This window comes from Nannobrachium achirus (assembly GCF_963921795.1).
Source record: "Nannobrachium achirus genome assembly, chromosome: 1".
Lineage (NCBI taxonomy): Eukaryota > Metazoa > Chordata > Actinopteri > Myctophiformes > Myctophidae > Nannobrachium > Nannobrachium achirus.
The window spans coordinates 17857894-17883795 of NC_137810.1; the positions used below are offsets into that span (position 1 = coordinate 17857894).

General features: G+C 42.2%; 1 protein-coding gene across 1 annotated transcript in view; it reads right to left on the minus strand.

Annotated features, from left to right (window-relative positions):
• LOC308286435 (contactin-associated protein-like 4) overlaps nt 1–25902 on the minus strand; it is a gene marked incomplete at both ends in the record, with an annotated part of 145620 nt that overhangs the window by 80919 nt on the left and 38799 nt on the right. The window contains 4 exons of the mRNA XM_080727455.1: nt 1784–1933; nt 3957–4132; nt 15125–15316; nt 21779–21926. Of these exons, the coding sequence (XP_080583581.1) occupies nt 1784–1933; nt 3957–4132; nt 15125–15316; nt 21779–21926 (666 nt within the window). The remainder of the gene's footprint in view (nt 1–1783; nt 1934–3956; nt 4133–15124; nt 15317–21778; nt 21927–25902) is intronic.

Below are 25902 nucleotides of genomic sequence, written 5' to 3' on the forward strand. Positions count from 1 at the left end.
GGGACTCCGATTAATGGTCCCCATGTTCATTTGCTTAGCTCAAAATCAACAAAAACATAAAATACATACATACATTTAACTGATTATTATTACATGATATTGAATAAAAAATAATTGACCTCTTTGTATATGTCGCTCTGTAGTCTTCTTACAAAACATGTCAGTGTCTCACCTATATGCCACTGTGTAGTGGAATGTTCACGTTGAAAGGGTCCAACACCTCCCTTGGCCCTGCATGGCCTTGGTGGGTGATGCGCTGTAGGCTACAGACAGGCGGCAGGAAAGCCCTTGATCCCGGGTGAACGAAAATCACCGGACCTCCCTCGGCGCTCAGCTGCATGCTGCTATTGTTCCCGAAAAGTGTTTACTGTCCGACTGGATCGATCTGCTGACTTCTCCCCCCTGCGGTGAACCAGACATGGATTCACCGCACTTTTTCTTCTCCAATTCCACATCACAGAGGTCCATCTGTGAGGCCATGTAGCGTAGCATCATCACAGCCATGCGCTGCGAGGTTCCTGGCTTGCAGATGAGTCGAGTTGAGGCAGCCGCTGCCGTCGTGGACCTCTCTCACTTGCTCCGGCGCCCTCCGTCGCGTTGTCCTCCGACGTCGCTGCGGTCATCATCGCTGTAGTGTAGCCGCGGCCTGCGGGTTCCCACGTTGTCGTCCGTCCGTCATCCTCCCTCGACCAGAGAGGTGCCCGTTGACACTGAAGCCACAGCTCATCAAAAAAACCTTCCTCCGTCGAACGCAACAAAGAGGAAAATAGGAAAAAACACACAGCTCTTCCACGGTCCCGAGTCCTTTGACAAAAACGACGCACAAATCAAAATCCTGCCTTCATAGTAAGCCTAAATAGAAAACTCACCACAGGAAAAATACCTGGCGTAGATTAGTACCCATATTTGAGCCCCCACTATTTATGACGTATCTTAGAGTCTATATGAGTTCAACTATTTACTCAACTTTGTTGCTTGGAGAGGAGATGTTAAGAAACAGAGTAGCCGGCGATCAGGAACACAGACAGGCAAAGATGTTGAGGTGATCAGAGTTTCCAGGTTTATTGCATAGTATGACGCCCACAGGCCTAAGCCCACAGAACAACCGGTCAGCCTGCCGGCCTCCCTAGAAATACACCCCAATACCTACAATTCTGTGAACTTTTAAAGCAATTGAAGGCGGACTTAAACTCAACCTGTCCAGACAGCTTGATTGGATTAGCATCTGCATGTGACCAAAAGGCCCCTGACACTAAGGGTCTTTGTTGACTGTGTAAACACCTTATCACTTGCTAAACACAGCATGTGACATTCCTACACAAAGACAGTGGCCTGGGACTTCTGCCCCACCCATGTGAATGCAAATCGTCTCTTTTGGTGCCGTGGGAGACAGGCAGACAGACAGACTTGATTAGTACCAAATGCAAATAGCAGCAGTTTGATCCGTACAGTAAGTACAAAATATGTGAGATATGGTTTCCCAGGATACCGCACTACTGTATAAGGTTCATATCGTCACCGTTGAGCAGAAACCTCGTATCTCCAAGTTTAAAATGTGTGTGTTTTTTCGTAAAGTAAAGCCCTGCTTCATCATACAAGACTGTCGCACAAAACTAGTGAAAATAGCAAATCTACAAGCACACCGTTGTGTTCTTGTAGATCGGCTATTTTCACTATTTTAAATCATTTTTAAAATGATAAATACAATACGAACAGTTTTGGACATACAAGGTTTCCACCCGACAACAACGATATAAGGTACTGTACCAAACTATAAACTCACCATTGCAGTGACTTGTTGGTCATTCTGTTTGGCCAGCTCTACCATGTTAAGGCCATTGTAGCGCAGGTTTTCCAGGCAGCCATAGAAGTTCATCTTGGAGCTGTCAGCTGTCTGAGGAGGACTATGGCCCTGGGCTGCCCCCACAGTCAGCTGCTTAGGGAAAACAATCACCACAACATTATCACTGTTGAGCAGAAAGCCCATATTAGCATATTTCATGTTTTTATGTTCATTCCATACTACTCTATTTTATACTTCGCTGTATGAGTGCTGCGCAAAAGTAGTTAACTCTCAAATACCTGGAACACGCCCGAGTCGCGTTAGATTTGAACCACTTTAACCATTATTTTATGCTTTAACTATCAAAAAATAGCAGATATACAAGCTCACAGCGCGGCACCGAGTGCCGCGCTGCGAGCTTGTAGATCTGCTATTTTTGAAAAATCGTGATAATGTGTGCAAGACAGTCTTTGAATATCTTTGACCCGATCTTTGACCCGACTTCTAAATCCTTCCTCTAAATCAGCTGTTCTCAAACCTTTTCATGTCATGCCTAACCCTAACCCCCATCTCAAAATATGTTGTTCCAGGGACCCCCCAGAAGCAGAGAAGTTTGGTTAGAAAAATATATATTGAAAAATGTGCCCACATTTTCACGATTTTTCAAAAATAGCAGATCTATAAACTCGGTGCTGCGCTGCGAGCTTGTAGATCTGCTATTTTTCTATAGTTAATGCATTCAATAATTCTAGGCCTAAATGGGTTAAACTAGACCAGTGGTTTTCCAAACTTTTCATATCAAGCTCCATTATTTATTGGGTATTTGAGCCACGGACCACCATTTGATGAGATTTAGCCCCTCAGTCTCAAAACGTAGAATATTTTGTTATCGTTGAATACGATTTTGGCCACAATTCCATCCTGTATTGATGTGGTGCCATAGATAGGCACCACATCCACGTTGACCAAAATAACACATTTTCTACATTCTCTTTTGTGTTCTTTTAAATTAAGTAATGCAGTAATGGAGATGTTTAACAATAATTTTACTCTTGAGAGCGTAAAATGAAACCCTTACGGGTCCATTTGATTTCATTTTACACGCTCAAGAGTTAAAGATCTATAAGGGTCCATTTGGTTACCAACTCTCCATCATTTAGCTGTGGACCACCTGAAAACCCCTCAAGGACCACTGGTGGTCCCCGGACCACTTTCACAGACGCTATATGTTCAAAGTTGTTAAATCTGTCTGTGGGTTTTATAAACATATAATGAATAATGAATAAAGGTGGCTCTAAATTCTGAAAGTAATGGTTTTAGTGTATGCAAGCTTTCCGCCAAACTGCAGTGAAACACATACTCTCGGTATACAAATGAACGCTGGATCGTGTAAACACAATATCTGGAGTCTTTACAGGCATCCCAAAGAGCCGTCAGTGGTGTAAAGTAACAAAGTACATTTACTTAAGAAATGTACTTAAGTACAATTATTATGTACTTGAGCTTGTAGATCTGCTATTTTCAAACATTTTGTACTTTTATACTTCTGGTACTTTAAGTACATTTTGATACCAATACTTTTGTACTTTTACACACACACATTTTGAATTCCGGACTTAAATGTGCCCTCCACTGGTTACCGTATGATGGCCTTCAAAGCAGCCAAAGGTATGGCACCTCCATACCTCCAAAACCTGATTGAACCCGACAACCCCACCCGTTCACACAGATCAGCTAACACAGGGATTCTGACAGAACCCTCGCTAAAAACCTCAGGACAGCGATCCACTCGTCCTAGACTCTTTGCCCTCCTGGCCCCCAAACTGTGGAATAAACTCCCTGTTGCACTTAGGACGGCAGACTCCCTCCCTAGCTTCCACCGTGGTCTGAAGTCTCACTCTTCAGACTCCACCTTAGCCCATAGCACTTACCGTAGCACTGGCCTACCCTCAATGACCATAGGCCTACACGTAATTTAGATAACATTTTTATTTTATTTTTCTTGTTTTTTATAAAGTTTTTACTGAATAAGTGCTTGGTCTACCTACGTTTTTCTTAGATTACTATTTCTATGCATTTGATGTATTGATGCCCTATTACCTTGCTATTGTAAGTCGCTCTGGATTAAGATGGAGTAAATGCCATCCCAAAAGCGCCATGCGGTCCAACCCACCTGGTTCATGTGCCATTGACTGAACACTGCCGGGACCTGAACCCTGCGCGTGCTTTGATCCACGGTGAAGCTCAGGTGAGAGTTCAGCTGCTGCACTGCCACATGATGCCAGTGCTGGTCGTCTAGCAGGCTGCCCAGGGAAACAAGGGGCAGGCTGGCAGCGGGCAAACTGCTACCTGGAACAAAGCAGGAAGTGGAAGGAGGTGGAAGGGGAGACGGAGACAGGGGAGAATGTGGAGGAAAGGGAAGAGATGGAGGAGGAAGAATAGAAGTTGAGGGGTGAAGTGAGGACGAGAAGGGAGAAAACACAGTCAGGGAGAAAACCCGTGCAGGAGTAATGTGTTCTCCTCTGTGGGTCATAGGATTTCAACAACCCTGTCAAGAGAATTCATTTTTGTGGTAATTTTTGTTCCACTCTTGGTCTGTTGAAATGAAGACGGATATCTGGACATGTCTTTTAAAACAGGCTTTCAGCGTGGCGTGCACACCTAGGGGTTCTTGTGGTACATTTTGGGATGTTTTTTCCTTGAAAAAGATGTGGACGATAAATTTACCAAAACAGTAATAGATGGAAGTGTGACAGCGTATGTGGAATATATTCATTTTACGTAGCTCGCAGAGGAGGCCAGATCTTTATATTATTATTTTAAATACACGTTTTTTGGGGCTTTTATGCCTGTATTCGATAGGACAGTAGACTGACAGGAAATGGGGGGAGAGATGGGGAGTGACATGCGGCAAAGGTCATCTGGAATGGGAATTGAACTGGCGACGCCATCAGGCATCAATGCCTATGTGGTATGTGTCTAGACCAGAAGGCCTGCGGGCGCCCCATTTTTAAAGACATTTTAAAATAGTGAAAATAACCAATCTACAAGCTCAGCTAGCTTGCTTGTAAGCTCACAACGTGCCACATTGCGACACATAGTTAGCTTGTATATGCTATTCACACTACATTTGTGTGACACTTGTATGATGAAGTAGTGCCATTAATTTACAAAAGAAGTATGATAATTGATTGAAACATGGAGATACAAGGTTTCTGCCCAACAGCATCGATGTCTGCACTTTAGAACAGAAGACCAACTTGCAGTTAGTGAAGATATAGCACATATAATGGGGGGGGGGGAATAGCACATATAATTAGCAAATAGCAGTACCTAATTAACAGCAGATGAACCCCAGCAGACTTAAATTAGTTGACCAACCACTGCAATCCTTAAAGGGCCTACAGGAGCAGCCAGATAGACCCAGTCATTAAAAATGAATTAGATATTCTTTACAGGGGGGTAACTTAATCAAAGGAGAGAGAGAGAGAGAGAGAGAGAGAGAGAGAGAGAGAGAGAGAGGTGGGACCAGGGAAGTTGGACAAAATGATTTGTTTCAGCCAATTCATTGCGATTCACAAGGTATGTATCAATAGGAATGACCTGGGTTGAAATGCAGCAATAAGCTCATGTATCCACAAAAGAAAGATGCTTGAAGCCATGCTGGCCATATGGCGCCTCTTGTTGCTAAGTGACCATTGAAAATCCATTTGAAGTGTAGCGCTCTTTTGTTGAAAAAGTGAAAGGCACAACAACAACCCTTTAAAATACCTGGGACAAATTATGCCTGGATGTGTAACCCAAGCCAGCATTTTCATTTTAGGGAATTTACTTATTTCAACTATTTTCAACAGAATTATTCAGCAATGTGTAGTTTAGAATGTTATGCATGTTCATGAGTATATACAGTATGTGTAAGAGCCACATGTTAAAAAAGGTTAAGCTTTTAGCAAAAATATGCTACACTCCAACTCGTTGGAATTAATTTCCCTCTTCTACACAAATTGGGTTAAAGTGACCTATAATCGATCGTAATATAAAGAGCAACATTTTATGTTTCAAGAACATTAAATGTTCTTTTTCACACACAAGGTAGAACATCACCAAATTAGCTTTAGTTTTGGTACTAATAGAAACTAGTTACACATTACATTACACATTGAGGAAGTAAAAGGTAACTTTCCAGCGTTTCACACAAGGGGACAGTTTTTCTGTTCTAGTGTATACACAGTCATTGTACTTCATACAATCTAAGCTACAGGCTTCATGTACATGCCAAAATCTGCACAGATGTATCCAGCACAAAACCTGTTGCTACATTACATAAAAGTATCCATGAGAGTTCCATTAGAATTAATCAACTGTGCATCATTTTGACCAAGGTTATAACAAACAATCGTGACACATTGTGAGAATAATTTTTCTCCAAAATAACTAAAGTGATAATTGAATTTATGAGTGACACAAACATGATTTTGGAAGATTACATGAAATATCATTGTATGGTATTAACATTTTGTGACCAAAAAAAATGCCAACGGTTGATTTTGGTCCATATTATCCATCCAAAACCTGAAAGAGAGCCACAAACAATGCTGCCCACATAACTGTACAGCTCCTCTAAAGCTACTGCCCGTGGGTGCACTGGCTTACGGCTTCTTTTATCTGAGTTGAAGGGATTTCGATCAGATGCTCTAGAGTTGTACAGCCTGTGATGTACAATGGTTTCATTGTTCTAACATTCCACACAGCATCCCAAGACAATCAGCTAATCATATTCTACCTGCTACACATCCGGCAGTAGCTCCTGCTTTGGGCCTACAGCCAGACACTAAATCGTATTTCTCACAAAGGCAATGACATGCCTTATCAGCAGACAGCTTGTCGTAACTGCTTCAGCATTTAATTCTTAGACAGCACTACTGCTTGACATACACCCGGGACGAGATTAATATACAATCTCATTCTATTGCCTTGCAAATTGAAAACATCTTGAAACAAGGAAGGGATCTAGCACAAACTGCTAGCTAGAATGCCATTGATTTCTTTCTTTTTTTGTCTGTCCTTCCCTACCTCATCAAAGTGAGCCAAAGGGTCCAAACCATAAGGTCTACTTTCCCATTCTTGTGCTGCAAAACCATGTAGTCACTAGTCAACTGTTTACTAGAACTAGCCTGAGTTTTCGAACGCCAAGGAGTACAAGTGAGTTTTCAAACTTTAAAGGTCTTTGCAGACAGGTGCAAGGAAAAAACAGAATCATTCGTTTCTTTTTAAAGAAACCAATGATTCTCTACGACCTCATGCACACCTGCTCCGAATTTGCCGTGCGGTAAGTGGCTGTGGCAGTGTGTTTTTTTCCCCCGATCAACCCAGTTCGATTTGTGCGTCTTTTCACATGCGGTAACAACTCATTGACTCCTATTATGACTCCTTTTCGGATCAACAGTGCAGATTCCGCAGAGCATTGCACACCAAATCCAATGCGCTTTAATCACACAGCAAACAGAAATAAACGCAACTGGCCTGTGTGCATGCAAAGCCCTTAACATGGGGTGAAAGTTCGTTCCACAGTTTGGCCGCTTTGTCTGGCTTCTCTGACAAGGAGTACAAGTGAGTTTTCAAACTTTAAAGGTCTTTGCAGACAGGTGCAAGGAAAAAACAGAATCATTAGTTTCTTTTTAAAGAAACCAATGATTCTCTACGACCTCATGCACACCTGCTCCGAATTTGCCGTGCGGTAAGTGGCTGTGGCAGTGTGTTTTTTTCCCCCGATCAACCCAGTTCGATTTGTGCGTCTTTTCACATGCGGTAACAACTCATTGACTCCTATTATGACTCCTTTTCGGATCAACAGTGCAGATTCCGCAGAGCATTGCACACCAAATCCAATGCGCTTTAATCACACAGCAAACAGAAATAAACGCAACTGGCCTGTGTGCATGCAAAGCCCTTAACATGGGGTGAAAGTTCGTTCCACAGTTTGGCCGCTTTGTCTGGCTTCTCTGACAAGGAGTACAAGTGAGTTTTCAAACTTTAAAGGTCTTTGCAGACAGGTGCAAGGAAAAAACAGAATCATTAGTTTCTTTTTAAAGAAACCAATGATTCTCTACGACCTCATGCACACCTGCTCCGAATTTGCCGTGTGGTAAGTGGCTGTGGCAGTGTGTTTTTTTCCCCGATCAACCCAGTTCGATTTGTGCGTCTTTTCACATGCGGTAACAACTCATTGACTCCTATTATGACTCCTTTTCGGATCAACAGTGCAGATTCCGCAGAGCATTGCACACCAAATCCAATGCGCTTTAATCACACAGCAAACAGAAATAAACGCAACTGGCCTGTGTGCAAAGCCCTTAACATGGGGTGAAAGTTCGTTCCACAGTTTGGCCGCTTTGTCTGGCTTCTCTGACAATGCTGAGGCATTTATGTGAAATACTTAAACTATTATTAGACACAATCAACAGGTTGTGGCGGTCTGGCATTATTATTATTCAGTAATTATAGAGCTATTTTCATTTAATATAGATTCCAATCAGATATCTTGTAATCAAATGGAATGTTGTATCCCACGCATTAGTCTTGTTTTAACGAAAACATTTAACACTGTGCTTTAAGTAATTGTTGAAAAATGTAGTTAAATGAACACTGTGGATTTCCTGTATGCACATACTGTACAACAGTGGTTCTCAACCTGTGGTCGGGAGTCGGGACTCTCAGGGGGGTCCCCAAATTATTTTCTCTGCAAATTTCTTTTGAGGAAAACATTGTTTTCCTCACTCAACAGTAAACAAACCAGCATAAAGTGTATAGAGCAGGGTTCCCCAATTAGTTTTCCCCAAGGGCCGAATTATGTCTAGGGTACCAAGACGGCGGCGATCCCGCTACTCCAGCGACAGTTCAGATATACTAGTGTTGTTGCTGCTCTTATACCAACATTATTATAATTATTATAAGAAACAATTAACCAGTCTGCTTGAAAAGTATGCATCTGTATAACAGCAGCTAGTTGACAGTGCAGAGACATAATTGCCTTCCTTTGATCCATTAATGAGGGGCCGTCAGTTGACACACAGGACTGGCATCAGCTGGACACACACACACACACACACACACACACACACACACACTAACACACACACACACACACACACACACACACACACACACACACACACACACACACACACACACACACACACACACACACACACACACACACACACACACACACATTCCCTCTGCAGTGAGCTATGTGCGTCTCATTTCTCTCCAAAAGCTCTTGTATATGATTGAAAAGGATTACTGTGATTATGGTAAGCTTACGTTTCATATTGCACTCACCATACCTCTAACTTTCACTGGTCCCCCAAAATGTATTTTTTTATTGTTATACAAAATGCAATGCCTCAACTCTTAGTGCTCGTCAGGGTCCCCAGTTAAAATATGATTATTTTGGGGGTCGTAGCCTGAAAAGGTTGAGAACCAGTGCTGTACAATACAGTAAAGGTAGCAGCACTGGCAGTTATGGATGCGAACAAGGACTACAGCTTTTATGTGAGCAAATCTTACCCAGGCGGCCTCAGAGAAGCAGAGAAGAACACTTCTGTGAAACACCCAATCTCTGCTGCTCGGGGTTTGGCTGTCCCTGCAGTGATCCCTGCACCACAGGAATCCACAGCCTGTGATGACCCGATGGCTTCAGACATAAAGCAGCGATTGGAGTTGACACCGAACAGGTAATTATTACGGACCCTGGTGTGAGCGCTGATCCCTGAAGCTGAGCTTGAGCATGGACCTGTACAGTAAAATCCTGTTGGGTTAATCCAACAATCTGAGGATTAACCCGTATAAGGGTCCATTTGGTTCACTCTCCCGAGTTAGAAAATAAATCAAATGAACACTTGTGCTTTTACAGAGTGTGTATAATATCTGAAATGAAAATTATCCTTGGTAAGGGGGATAATTATTGCACTCAGAGAGAGAGGAATCCACAGCGGACACAACATTTGGGGGTCATGCATGCGGAGGAACACTTCTAGACTGTTCACCCCTTAGGCACCATGCTGTAAATAATTCAAAAAAGATCTAAGACTGATACCCAGCAAGGACAAAAATCATCATTTCTATCATCCTTATGATCTTATTTTATCTTGATGGAAGAAATCGTCAAGTAGGTGAAGGAGAACAAGATTCTGGCCTTGACGCTTGACTCATTCATTCATTCATTCATTAATATTCTATGTGAATCTATGGGTACATCACTAACACTGCACACGCACGCACGGATGCACGCACGCACGCACGCGCACACACACACGCACAAGCACACGCTCACACAGCTTTGTACTTTGCAGAATACACTCTGCGTTTGTTTCAAATGTCTTTCTGATGCCATCTTAATGGCGTACTGGGGACTGCGGATGTAAATTAGCATCGTTGCTAAATCCGATATATTTACTTCTCATATATATGTCCATTAATATGCATTGTCCCGTCTAAATAAACAATTAAAGTAAAGTTAATGTCAGCTACAGCTTAACCTCTCTAGACAGATTCAACTGGTGCAGGGCACACCCCAGTACACGTTATATTTCCTCAGTGTATAATAAAACCATTCCAGTGACAGTAAAGAATTGGACTGAATTATGAGCCAGTGGGCTAAATTATAGTCAACTGACATTTTGATGAATGCAAAACACAGAGGCAACAGGATGTATTTTGTAGACATAAATCTTAATAAAGCCATGCCTATTCATTCCAACTGGTTGGACGCCTCATGGAGGCCCAAATACCTGGCTGGTATCTTCCTAAGACAACCGTGCTGTTTTGTCTATGTCCACTTGCTGTTACAGATGATTGGCTCATACAGTAAAGGGATTGTGTGTGTGTGTGTGTGTGTGTGCGTGCGTGCGTGCGTGCGTGCGTGCGCGTGCGCGCGCGCATGCGCGTGCGTGCGTGCGTGCGTGTAAGCTACAGTACATGTGTTGAATACCAGAAGAGTCGCCGGAAAGAAACTCGCCTGGGCTGATGGTTTATGCCTTTTGATTGATTGATTTGAGGTATTTCTTTAGACAGGTACAGTTTCATGACAGTACAGTTCACTGATACAATAAACTAAAAGGAAACTCGGGTAAGGAAAGGCTTATTTGTTATTTTCCATTGAGATCCTTAATATCCTTATATACCTCTGTAAACTATGCCTAAACGGTTAAACCTAACCTTATTCCTAACCTTAACCTCAGTAAAACGGAGCCAAAACCTAACCCTATTACTAATCAGAAAGATATGCGTAATCCTAAAGTTATTTCTAACCTTATTCTCAGTAAAACAAATACAAGAATATAAATCTCTGCGAGTTTCTTTCAGTTAACCATGTGTTTACCATACTCAGAGTTAGCACTCATTACCCAACTCAACATCAGCATTGTTCTCCTCATGGCCCCTGGACATGCATTACAGTTAAAGATAGAACAGGGATAAGCAGGATGAGGGAGCTCAGAATGAAGACCCCTGGAGCATCTCTCACACTCTGCTCTGGAGATAAGATTCCGTTCTCTACATTTTCCCGGTTCTCTGTTCAACTCTACGCCGGTCTGGTCTGTCCTCTTCTGTTTCGTTCCAAATAGCTCCATTCAGTTTGTGTTCTATTTGAATTTCAATGTAATTGGCTTAATGAGTCCCTACCCCTGCCTCTCCACCTCAATTACTGTTGCACATCAAGTGTGTGGTTGAGGTGTGTTTCCCCTAGCCTAGCGCAGCTAGACTCTACTCTACTATCTGCCATTGCTAACACAAGGCAGCAGATAGGGGCGAGCCACGCTCAGAGTAGTACAGGGGAGGAGAGTAGCGTCACGCTTTGATCTCGCCGCAGACTGGAAGTGGCGTTGCTAGAGCCTGGTGACATTCCTACAGCTCTTCAGCCCCGTCCATCTCCATTGTATTTCACTCGCTGTTAAGTAGACTAAATCACGTCTTTTTCACCCTTTTAACGCATTCACAGGCCTCTCCAAGGTAGGCAACATTATTATTTCACGTAATCGGCTCTTGTTAATGTTTAATGTAAGAAATGTGACTTCATTGACTTTTAAATTATTTACTTTATTGACTTTAAAATTGACTTAAATTAACTTGGAGAGGCCCGTGAATGCGTTAAAAGGGGGAAAAGACGTGATTTAATCTACTTACCAGCAAGTGAAAATGCTTTGGTTACAATAGAACAGTGAAGTCATGACGTGACTCGCTCATCCCCCGGTTCCACGGAAGTAATTCTCTATGGAGAATAACATTGGGTCATCTTAAATCATCTCATATAAGCATTGTGGTTAATTACATCTAGCAAAAATGTAATTAATTCGGCGACAGTAACATTAGCGTTTTTTCACCGTCAGTTGATTCTTCATATCCATATAAGTCAAACCGCTGAGATCATTTGTTTATAATTGGAACACAGTTCTTATATGACGCGATATGAAAAAGGTCTATGGGAATTCAGAATGGGGGAAGAAAACCGCGAACCAGGTAAGATGTGTAAATTACGTCACACTTCACTACTCTATGCAGCAGGAATATCACCAGACTCCAGTAAGCTAAATAGTAACTTCACGTAACGCCACGTCCGCTTTCCACGCTCACAATGGGAGTCGACGTAAGTCAGCTATGTACATTTTTCACAGCACCCAAGTCATGAGGGAACCAACCAGGGCCCAGTATGCAAATGTGGGGCGGGCGTATCACCATTGTGCTACTCTGATTGGTTGTAGGGGAGGGTGTATCACCTTTGCTGTTAAGTTCCACTGTGTTTGTATCGTTCCAAGAAGCTATGTCATAAAAAACTCAAACATTGATTTTGATGCCATGGGTTCTTAAAATTCTGCTCTGTGTATTTATGTATTTATGGTGTTTCACTCCATTCCGTCCTGTTGCATTGCATTGCGCTCCGCTCTGTTCTGCCTGACTCCTGGGCCCATAGCTGTCTGACTGCATGAGAATACTCAGGGTTTATACTGAAAGCTATTGATCTAAATTACACAGTCTGTAGACTGCAAACCTCTCGGAGAGTGGGAGGGAGAGGAGCAAGACAAAGAGCATGCAACTGAAAGGCAAATAATCACCTCTGGAGAAAAAGAAAATCTGGGAGAGATTCGGGAAGCCATATGAGAGAGAGAGAGGGAGAGAGAGAGAGAGAGAGAGAGAGAGAGAGAGAGAGAGAGAGAGAGAGAGAGAGAGAGAGAGAGAGAGAGAGAAACAGCAGAGGTGCAACATGCACATGGAAAGTCACAGGAGGGCAGAGAGGGGTAGCAGTGTGGGGCAACGGTGTGGTGGTTTGTTATACAGTAGCAAAGCAGGCAGTGCTCCTCCTCGTAATAATGGATGACTTTACTCTCATCTCGACTCTTTCTGAGCCTAGGCCAGTCAATCTAAGCAAAAAAAGGGCCTGACCCAAAATAAATTGCAATAGTAATGGTTCAAGGTTATTTATGATCCTTATAGAGTCATACAAAAAACATGTTAAAAGTTTTCCATTTTATTCTTAGTAGTGGATCAAGGTGAATTCAGGGGGTTCACGTTTGGGTCCCTTCACTTACTATACAGGAAAAAAAGACCCCCCAAAAAATCCTCTTTAAGTAGCATGTGAGGGGTCTAACTAGGGGTTTTTCATGATTCTAATTCCATTCCAAGCATTTGTTTTGCACCAAAAACATTCCTCGTGCTACAAACTGACCCCCAATACTATGGTTTAGTGATGAGTCATCACTTTTCTGGGGTCAGCTCAGTTTTGCTGTGTCCCTTTTTAGCCCGGGGAATGTTTTTTGTGCAAAACAAATGCTTGCAATGGATTCAGGATCATGAAGAACCTTTAGTAAGACCCCTCACATGCTACTTAAATAAGATTTTTTGGAGGTCTTTTTTTCCTGTATAGTAAGTGAAGGGACCCAAACGTGAACCCCCTGAATTCACCTTGATCCACTAAGAATATTTTGGAAGATTTTTAACATGTGTTTTGGATGACTCTAAGGATCATAAAAAACCTTGAACCATTACTATTGCAATTTCTTTTGGGTCAAACCTCAGATTGACTAGCCTATCAGTCCTGTTTTAGGAAGATGGTGCTGGCACATGGATCTACAATATTAATATTGTATGTTACTATTTAGATGTTACAGCTCTGACCTTTATGGCTCTGCCTGTTGGTTGCTTTAAATGGTGGCCCTTAATGTGTGTTATTAAAGGATTAATGGAACGGCCATAGAAGCAAGGTGGAGACAGAAAGAAGTAGAAGGAAAATACGTTGGGAATGGATGTTGCTCAGGTGATGAGGGAAGGATGGAAGGGGAAGAAGAAGAAGAAGCAAGACAGAAGGAAGATAGGGAGAACAATGGAAGGATGGAACAATAGATTGAGTCAGAGAGGCAGAGTGCTTCTGCAGCCAGTATTGTTTAAGAGGAGTTGAGCCATGTGGGGTTGGTACAACAGGCTGGCAGCCTCAGGTTTAACCCTGTCTATGGCCCCACACATGAATGGAGATACTGCACATACATGTACTGTACACTATATATGCTTATCTACACCTACTGTATGAGCTAGCAGAGACCATGGATCTTTTTTATATAACTTCAGTTCAAAGCATTATCACGGTAATTGCAAACCTTTGCCTCGATTACAAAAGAAAAAAAAGAATTCAATAATGATTAATCAGATTAATCAATTTAGTCAATTATTACCTGACTTTCGCCAGATGGTGGCAGCATTGCGTTGCATTGCTTTACCATCTGGGCTCGGTCCGCCAGCGTTGATAACACTCGTAAAGTCCCGGGCCGGACCAATCAGCGGCAGCTATGGGCGGGCTCTGAGCGGCTCTGAGCCAATAGAGTGACGTTGCCTGAGTGCATGACGTTGCCTGTCTGCAACTTCATGCAGACAGGCCAATATGAGTGGTTGGAGTTGGCACTCCCAGACTGTGGTAGAAACGGCCACATCCAATCACCTGCTACAGAAATTCAAAAAATGGCCCGCCCCTTACATAGAGTCTGGCCGAGAGATCCCAGATGTAAGGCAGAGCGTTACGCACTGCTGCAACTATCTGGCGAAAGTCAGGTTAAGTCAATTATACATTTTCAAAAAAACATTTTGTGTCGATTAGTTGATATAATTTATGAATTATTTTCTTATATTATAAGAAAAAAATACTGTTTCTCGATTATTCGATTAATCTACATGAGCTATATAAAAGTTGGTTATTGGTTCAAAATATCGGTTTTTGATATATGTAATTGCCAAGACCTAGTTAACACTATGACATCTAGTGTGTATCTATTCTACAGTGAGATCCCAGTGTTGTACCTTGTCGGAGGTGGAGCAGCAACTTCCCTTTCTTCAACTCCAGAATGAGACTGTGTCCTTCCTGTCCCTCGGCGACCAGCAGTGTACCCGAGTTCCTCAGTGTCTTAAACTTCAGGGAAATGAGCTCCATGGTGGACGGGCCGGGACTGTAGTGCAAGCTGCTGACACCATCAAAGCTCACCACATCCGAGGCTACAAATCAACACAGAAGGGAAATCATCAGGACTGTCATTTATAACCACACCGCAAAACACCCATAAGTTCGGACCTTAATCCACTCTAGAACAGTGGTTCCTGTACGATGTGACCACTTAACATGCATGGCAGCCATTTGGTGGATGGGACCAACCTGGTGGATTTTCAGAGCATGTTTATAATGATAAATCGATCGTTTGTTTTGTTTATCACTTAAACATGAATTTTATATTATCATTAAAATCGTTATGTTTCACTAATGGCCGACTTGGAATACCTTCGCTGCCCTGGCTCACATGCATGTTGGGAGTACTCACTCTAGACTTGAATAATAAATACATTTGGATGTATTTAAATTTGGCATTATGTCATTATGTCACTTAATATGACATTTTATGTATCGCATTTAATGTGGTCAAACCTGGCACCTCCTGAATGTTTGAGCAACACATGAGGTCTGTCATATATTTGCTACCAGTAAGACTCCCTAATCGGGAGATAAGCGACCGTTGGTCGCTTATCTCCACAAATAGGCCAAAAGTTTGTTTTACCAATCAAGACATACGGGCAGTTGACAGTTTGCCATGGTTACTCATTGAAGTTGAATCTCCATATATGGAGATAACCTACGCATCACACTAAGTCTGACCTCACCAGCCCATATTTGGGCATGAGCAACTTATGTCTCCATATATGGAGATATGATGACATCACACAGTCCTCAGCCGATGATGTGGCGTGATGTCAAACAATACACAAACGAGCCCTACAGTATAAAGGGGCAATTCTTGCCAGGAAAGAAGCATTTCTTCGACTCAGACCTTATCGCCAGGGTTGGCTTATAGCAGCTGTCGGTAGGACCATATATGGATTCTGTTAGTGTGGATCTCCTAACAGGGCATCATCTGGGATACAATCCCTTGTATGCCCATATATGGAGATCCCTAACATAATCCCTTTCATGCCCATATATGGAGATCCCTAACAGAATCCCTTTTATGCCCATATATGGAGATCCCTAACAGCATCCCTTTTATGCCCATATATGGAGATCACTAACAGCTAACAGAATCCCTTTTATGCCCATATATGGAGATCCCTAACAGAATCCCTTTTATGCCCATATATGGAGATCCCTAACAGAATCCCTTTTATGCCCATATATGGAGATCCCTAACAGAATCCCTTTTATGCCCAGTTGGTTGCTAGGGTAAAAAACATGGTTGCTATGGTAAACAGTTGGTTGCTAGGGTAAACAGTTGGTTGCTAGGGTAAATCATGGTTGCTAAGGTGGTTGCTAACGTACACTAACAGACCAGCAACAACAGACTGTTGCCACAGCAACGTACACAAAGGTTTGTGTACACGTGGTGTGATGTCATACTGAAGATATATGACATCACACCGTACACAAACAAAGGTGTGACGTGTGACGTGTGACGGACGGACGGACGGACGGCCGGTGGAGGTTTTCATTGCGACCGTCAGGGAGCAGTTTACTACGTCCGTCCGTCCGTCACACCTTTGTGACCATCAACAAACGTCACACCTTTGTTGATGTTTAAATCGAAGAGTCTTGGCCAAATACTTCTGTTGGTTTCTGCACTGATCATTTATACAATTCAGCTGTGTTTGCTCGTGTCATCATGATGAGGTCATAAATCAGCCATGCCCAAATATAGATTTTACGGGTTTACATGCTTACTCAGTTATTCGTTATGTGAAAGTCCTATGACGTCTATGATATCTGACATCATCATACATACATTCCCTTTTATGCCCATAAATGGAGATCCCCTCTGTAGAACCAGCCACTGACATCACTGTAATGTCAGGGGAACCAAATCCCTTTTATGCCCATATATGGAGATCCCTGTGATGCCAGGGGAACCAAATCCCTTTTATGCCCATATATGGAGATATGGAGATCCCCGTGTTGCCAGGGTAACCAAATCCATTTTATGCCCATATATGGAGATCCCTGTGATGCCAGGGGAACCAAATCCCTTTTACGCCCATATATGGAGATCCCTTATGTCATCAATATTAAGCCCATATCTGTGAATATCTTTGGGTACCAGATGTCTCCATATATGGTTAAATGGTCCGATATACATCACTGGCCAGAAGACCAAGAAATGGTGCAACCTCGCCCTTTGCTTTTCTCCCTATAGGCATCTTACTGGTAGGTAGTTTAATGAGGAATGCAGTATGGTGGTAGGTAGGTAGTTATGGCCTTTGATGTAAGATTTTCACTTTCTAGGATAACTATATTTGCTATTCCCAGATGATGCCCTTTTAGGGTACCCCTCATGCCCATATATGGAGATCCCCAGGCTTTACTAATTAACATAAGTTTTATGCCCATATATGGAGATCAGTGTCCCAATGTCATCAGATATATGGGCATAAATGGACACAGGCAAACTAGATGGGCTGTATGGATATCCAGATGTGTGATGTAAGTGTTTTATTCCAAATGTGGCACCCCACAGACATATTTCCAGAAACAAAATCCCTTTCATGCCCATATATGGAGATTTCTGATGTCATCAATCCCAGGCCCTGTAAAAAACATGGTTGCTATGGTATGAGCAACTTATGTCTCCATATATGGAGATTCAACTTCAATGAGTAACCATGGCAAACTGTCAACTGCCCGTATGTCTTGATAATTGGTAAAACAAACTTTTGGCCTATTTGTGGAGATAAGCGACCAACGGTCGCTTATCTCCCGATTAGGGAGTCTTACTGGTAGTAAACTGCTCCCTGACGGTCGCAATAACACCCTACATGGCCTCTTTGGCCATTGCTCCATGCTGCCCAGAATCCTCTCCCTCCTGGCGCCCTCCTCTCACTGAGGACTCCACACTCACTCCTCATCTTCCGCCGCAGTCACTCCCTGTCACTCCTCATTCCTTGTATCCCTTCTTGTCATCAATATTTTTGATAGATGCTATAGCAGGGGTGGGCAACTTTGATGATGGAGAGGGACACTATATTTTCACACTCACTCCAGAGGGCCACAATGCATATACAGTCAAAAATAGCAAAAAATAGCAGATCTACAAGCTTAAAACGCGTCATGTTTTACGCTTGTAGATCTGCTATTTTTGCCATTTTTGAATTGGAATCCTGAATAGTACGATTTTCTTTCTTTATTTCAAATACATTTATATGTTCTTATGTGAACTTTATGAACTTAAATACAAATATATTTAAATATAAATAAAAGACTAGTGCTAGTCATTAAGCAACTATAGACTGAACTAATTAAAGCAGGTCATCTTTGCATTGTTGGAATTCTTACAGCTGAATTCAATACTATATCAGTATTCCGATATTAACCATTAGCCGCATTAAGTGTGTTGGCCGCATGTGGCCCCCGGGCCGCCAGTTGCCCATGTATGTGCTATAGGCATACGGTAGTATGCAGATACATGTTGTTTACTTGTCCACATTGCACGTTGTTTAGACAGATGCTATAGGTTTGATATTTGCCTGTTATCCTACTCTATTTTCCTTGAAGCACTGAATAGTTTTTCTTTTCAGTGGACCTTTTACCCTGTCAGTTGTTGATAGGCTTCTGTACACTGATCTCACACGTGCATTGTAAGTTGTCCTGGATAAGAGCATCTGCTAAATGCATAAAATGGCTGTAAATTGTAAGGTAGAGACAGCGTTATTAAACAGCATTTAGTTTTGAAATGTTTATGATCCAAGGACCGAAGCGTGTTAATGTGATACTAAAATTCCCAAAACATGTGCCGTTTAACTGAAGAAACTGTCATTTATATGCAAACAGCTGATGTAATCCTTTCTTGTTAAGACTTCAGAGAAAATAATTATTTTGGAATGAGCATGGCATCTGCTCTTCTAAGTAGAAAATAAATTCATCCATAATTGATTTCCTTAATCAAAACGTCCCACAAAATAGAGGGACATTTCTATTCAGATAATAATAATCCAAAATTGTGAGGCTTTTCAACATGTTTCAGCATGATTTGAGAGTGTAGATCAAAGTCAGTGCTATGATGACAACTAGCTTATGAGCCAATGGCTATTACTCTAATTTGCCAGACTGCAATACTTTTCTAACCAGTAAGACTCCCTAATCGGGAGATAAGCGACTTGTGTGATTTTAGGGCAAAATTTGTAGGAGCAGTGTCCAAAAATGTGTTTTGCAAGAATCAGCCTCATGGTGGCGCTAGAAGAGGGCCATGTGAGAATTGATTGTGGTTTGGCAGGCAAGGAGTGTGTGTGCAAAATTTGGCATGGATCGGAGCAACGGTTGCGGAGATATGAGCAGGGCAAAAGTGTGACGTGTGACTGTCAGACTGACAGACAGACAGACAGACAGACAGACAGACAGACTGACTGACTGACTGACAGCCGGTGGAGGTTTTGATAGTAACTGCGACCTGACGGTCGCAATTAAATCGACATAACATTCATGTATTTTGCTCTGTCTTCTCTCAAATACATTTTCATTATTAATGATAAGGTATTGTACAGTGAGCGGTTTAGCAGAACATCTTACATGAACAATGTGTTCATCTTGTATACCAGTAAGACTCCCTAATCAGGAGATAAGCGACCGTCAGGTCGGTTATTTATTTGAATACACAAATAGGCCAAAAATGTGTTTTTCAAAAATCATCCAGATGGTTGCCCTAGATGGGACAGGTGCGTTTTGATTACATAACTGTAGAGATACGGTGTACCAGTTTGCATGATTTTAGGGCAAATTCTGTAAGAGCACTGTCCAAAAATGTGTTTTTCAAAAATCGTCCAGATGGTGGCGCTAGATTGGACAGATGCGTTTTGATGACATGACTGTAGAGATACTGTGTACCAGTTTGCTGATTTTAGTGCAAAATCTGTAGGAGCAGTGTCCAAAAATGTGTTTTTAAAAAATCGTCCAGATGGTGGCGCTTATATGGGACAGATGCATTTTGATGAAATGACTGTGTGTAGAGATACTGTGTACCGGTTTGTGTGATTTTAGGGCAAAATCTGTAGGAGCAGTGTCGAAAAATAAGTTTTTCAAAAATTGTCCAGATGGTGGCGCTAGATGGGACAGATGCATTTTTGATGACATCACTGTAGAGCTACTGTGTACTGGTTTGCGTGATTTTAGGGCAAAATCTGTAGGATCAGTGTCCAAAAATGTGTCTTGCAAGAATCGGCCTCATGGTGGCGCTAGAAGTGGGACATGTGAGAAAATGAGGGGTGGCAGCCAAGGAGTGTGTGTGCAAAGTTTGGCATGGATCCTGGCAACGGTGGCAGAAATATGAGTAGGGAAAAAGTGTGACGTGTGACGTGTGACGTGACTGACTGACAGACTGACAGCCGGTGGAGGTTTGGATAGTATAAGTGTAAGTAACCTGCGACCTAACGGTCGCAATTAAAAAAGGGAGAACAGACTTAAGGGATGACCGTCTTCATTTCCCAGCGGATTCCTCGCGGCTCGCGTCAGTGCAACCACACTTGCAATTTCCCACAATTTCACCTTTCTAGTTGTACTTAATCCCAATGTAAGAAGTAATGCAATTACAATACAAGGCCAATATCTGAAAAATTCTGCACACTATCAAAGAGTAAAAACTAAGGTTGGTATTGGAGTCAGCCAACAGAAAATTAGAATCACCTCCTACAACCAAAGACATCTATTCATATCATAATTTAGAGCGGCTCCTTGAAAAGGGGACAACAAGCGAGCAAATAAAGACAGCTGAAACACTACAAACTTAATTCATCACCACCGCCATTAGACTCATGATAAACAACCGAACAAATAATAATGTTCTTTTTTTGTACTCCACTGCAACCAGGAGGGGAGAGATCCAGTCGTCAACAGAATAGACATTTATGGATTAAAGCAGAAATTCAAGCAAACACAGCATGTATGGAAAATGATGAAGTGTATCTTCACTTTCGGCTGTTGTGACAGGGATAATGAGCACAAGACTAAGCAAATTACACTGAACCATATTTTACGTAGCTAAAATAGGCACAGCAATAATATCTGGTTAATTTCACAAATAGCATTCGCAGTCTGATTTTAATGACACTTCTAATATAGCTCATCTGGTGTGTAATGACTAATAGCTGAGACATAGATGTTTTGCCAGCGTTCTCGCTGTCATTACAAGTGCTCCCAGCATTCATCTCAAGGCAGACAGGACACCTTCACAGTAGACTGGTTCCCAACGTGGGGTGCAGGGACCCCCGGGGGTCCTTGAGAGGGGTACTAGGGCGTCCGCACTCTGCAGCTAAATGACTGATACTTAGGAACCAAATGGATTTATGGGTCTCTGGGAGTGTACAGATGGACCCAAATGGACCCAGCGGTTTGCGGTCACATAGATAGAAGTTTTATTAAATGGGGTTTGGGGTTCCTTGAGATGAAAGAGAATCACTGCGCTAACGAATGGAAAGGACGTAGAGTGGACTTACTGTAAGGACATCCATATGTCTCCAACCTCAGCCCGATGCGTCCATTGGGGTTCCAGTCCAGAGGGATGAGGCGGAGGTAGCGAGCTATCACTGGCTGTTGGAGCTTGTGCTGCACCACGCTGTCTGCATTGCTGTTTCCTGGGAAAGCCTGGACAAACACATGGACACAAGTTAGCAGGCAAATAGCATTCTTTTCATGAATCCACCCATCCGTCCAGCTACAGTATCCAGGCACGCAATAACTTTCAACTTTACGTAAAGATAGCTTGTGAGAAATCTGTGTCTGTGTGTGTGCGCGTGCGTGCGTGCATATAGAACTTAATCCAAGGCATTGCAATGGAGAACAATACACTAACCCTCAGACGTGAAGCTAGCAGTGCTTTGACGTATTTGTTGCTGTAGTAAACATTTTGTCAGAGGAGAAAATGCTGCACTAACCTCCTCCAAGGCCATCTGAATTGATTCCTCCTAACTACTCTTTCTTTTCTTTTATTTCTTTCTCCTCCTCTCCCACCATTTACACTACCTTGCTTGCTATCATAATTTGATCATTCATTTGAAATTGATACTGAGAACGATTGGAGTTCAGACTGACTAGTTGAACCACCTCTGTTAACTTCCTCAAGGTTCTAGTCCAGGGGTCTTCAACAGGGGGTCCTCAGAGTTTCTACAGAGGGTCCTCCAAATCTTTGTGTGATAAAAACTTTTTTATATTAACGATTTGAATCCTAGCGTCCATTCTGAGAAATTTAGCCAAAAATAGCAGATCTACAAGCTCACAATGCCTCGCAGCGTAGACCGGCTATTTTCGGCAAAGAGGTTTGGTGTAAATGGGAAAAAGAGCAGACTGAGTACAGAGTGAAAGGTCAGGTTTATTAAGTATTGACGGTTCAAGTGGTTAAATATCAAATTGACATGAATCCAAAATACACTGATGATCGTGCTGTCAAACAATGAAACCATATGGAATCTATGAACAGGTTGTGGGGGTCCCTGCTTCATCTCTCTCTCAAATAAGGGGTCCTTGGCCTGAAAACATTGAAGATCCCTGTTCTAGTAGTCCATTTAACCCTGCAAGGCCAGCAGTTTTTGTAAGGTTTTATAGCCATAATTCATAAATCATAAATCATGCAATAATTTACATTTTGGGGATATTGTTCACAATAATAACATAATTATGTACATGTTCTAGACATTCTAATAATCAACAAAAAAAAGGAATAGCTTCAGTGAAAAAGTGAGATGTTGTTCGTTTAGACTCTGTACTCCAGAGATCTTGAAGTTGTGTGAATGTCAGCCTCTGTGGGGGGTATTCATATGCAAATATTGTGGGAAATGGCATTGTAATACAAAACAATAGGATCCAATGGTGATGTTACGTTGGGCCTTGCAGGGTTAACACATCTACTGCCTCTTAATCTGAAGGTTGCTTGGTGCCTCGGTGCCACGTCGTTTCCTCCGTCGGCCGCCGCTATTATTTTGAAGGGCCGGAAGGGGGTTGTTTTTGTTTTTTTGGATTATCACTTGACGGCAACGATTACGTCATCTAGTCACATGACAGTGTGCGACAAGAAGATGAAGATGGCTGCGCCCTGCCTTGTGCCTTGTTTACATTTAGATCTGCTGCAAAATGTCTCAAAATGGCTATTTTGTTTAAATGAAGTTTCTTTATGGGCCTCTCCATTGACTTAACATTAAGGAGCTTCACTTCGCGTGCACGCCCAACGTGCGTTGTAAACAAATCGCCGACATTACCGATGCGAGCGGGACCGGAGCGACATTAAGTAAGTAATAATATCTTTACTGTATATACAGTAAGATTCACAGTCCTCACCGTCAACGGCGCCATGGTATTAACCCTTTCAATGACGGTGAGGACTGTCAACGGCGGCGAAAAAGTTAAACTGGGCTAAAGTTACGCAGAACCAGTGCCATGGGTGCGTGTGCGTGCAGCACCACTGATCAATATACCCTCAGCCTTATTCTGCCCCCATCCTGAGTCTCTTTTATAAGACTAATGGCCTCTATTTCCTCAATCAGCTGGCTTCCTCTGCTTGACAAGCAAACAGCACTCCCACTCCCACTCCAACTCTCAAAGGTCACATTTGAAATTTGGTCTTGTGTGTCTACACACACACACACACACACACACACACACACACACACACACACACACACACACACACACACACACACACACACACACACACACACACACACACACACACACACACACACACTTTCAAGCACAGCACATACTACAGTATATCAGTATTCCGATATTAACCAATAGCCGCATTAAGTGAAGGTGGGGGGCGCATGTGGCCCCCGGGCCACCAGTTGCCCATGTATGTGCTATAGGTATACGGTACTATGCAGATACATGTTGTTTACTTGTCCACATTGCACATTGTTTAGACAGATGCTATACAGAAGGTTTGATATTTGCCTGTTATCCTACTGTAGTTTCCTTGAAGCACTGAATAGTTTTTCTTTTCACTGGACCTTTTACCCTGTCAGTTAATACGCTTCTGTACTCTGATCTCACATGTGTATTGTACACACGCACGCACGCACGCACGCACGCACGCACGCACGCACGCACACACACACACACACACACACACCCACACACACACACACACACACACACACACACACACACACACACACACACACACACACACACACACACTTTCAAGCACATGCTGGCTTCCATACTTGCCAAGTTGCGTGAGAAAAATATACATGCATTCAAGATACTGTACGCATACAGCTATTACAGAAAAAGAATAGGCAGGCAAATTCAAATTCAAATTCTTGTACTTATCTCAACAGTGTAGATAATTAAAAAGTATAGTATAGTATAGTAAGATTACCTGTAGTAAATAGTATTATTATTTTTAATATTATCACAAATAACATAATAATAACAACAATAATGTATAATGTATTTTTACACATAAGAAATCTGATTCTGATTCACAGTAACATTCAACAATCAATAGTTGATGACAATCAACAAGAGAAGGTTTTACCTACAAAAGCCTACAGTGATGCTATCATGCACAGCAGGAAAGTGAGTTTGTGCATATGCATCAGATAGGCCTAATAAATCTATTGAGAATACAGATGCTCAACTAAATATAAGAAATGTATGAATAAAGTATTGCACAATGAACATGGGTGTACTGTATGGGTGTGAACTGTGAATGACCATGATTGCCATTTTGCCCTGAGGTCATTCAATGACAAGTCAAATGGCTAGTTTAATTATTCATTAAAGTTATGGCACGTGGGGAAAATATATTCCTGTGCAGTGGCGGCAGTAAACTGAACATTCTAAGCACAGTATTATACAGAAGAGAAGAAAAATCGCGAGGTGTAGATCTGCTATTTTCACTATTTTAAATCACTTGATGAAAATGATGAATACAAAAGGAACGGTTTTGGACATACAAGGTTTCCACCCGACAACGACGATATATATATATATCATTTTCTACTTTTTTTGATCACACTTGCAATACCGTCGCGCCCTCCCAGTGGGTCCCAGCCCAGAGGTTGAGAGCCGTCGCTGTAGTCTACGATCATCTCCTCAGCTTTGCTGAAGTTGAGATGGAAGCTGTTATCCTGACAGCATGATGTCAGGGCTCTCACTGCCTCCCTGTAGTGCAGGGACTCTCAACATATAGTCTGTAATCAGGCCAGCGTCGGTGCTGCGGTGTCATCAACAAACATGATGATGGTTTTTCAGCGGTGTGGAGCCCCACAGTCATGATTGAACAGGGAGTACAGGAGGGGGCTGAGTACACAGCCCTAAGGCTGTGTACGGTTAAAGTGGAGGAGATGCTGGTACTAAATATAGACCTGAAGCAGATTCCACAAAATGTTTTCTAAATCCTAAGAGTTTTCTCCATATGTTTCTATATCAGCGGTCCTCAAACTTTTTCATGTCAAGGACCCCCAAAATGACGAGCTTGTATCTGCTATTTTTGAATAGCCAAAACATAAAATAATGGTTAAAGTGTTTAAATCATCATCAATTCGTATCTCCATATTTTAACGTTTTTATGATTGTTTTCTTGTTTGTTTGTTTTTTGCCTTACTTTGTCATACTACAG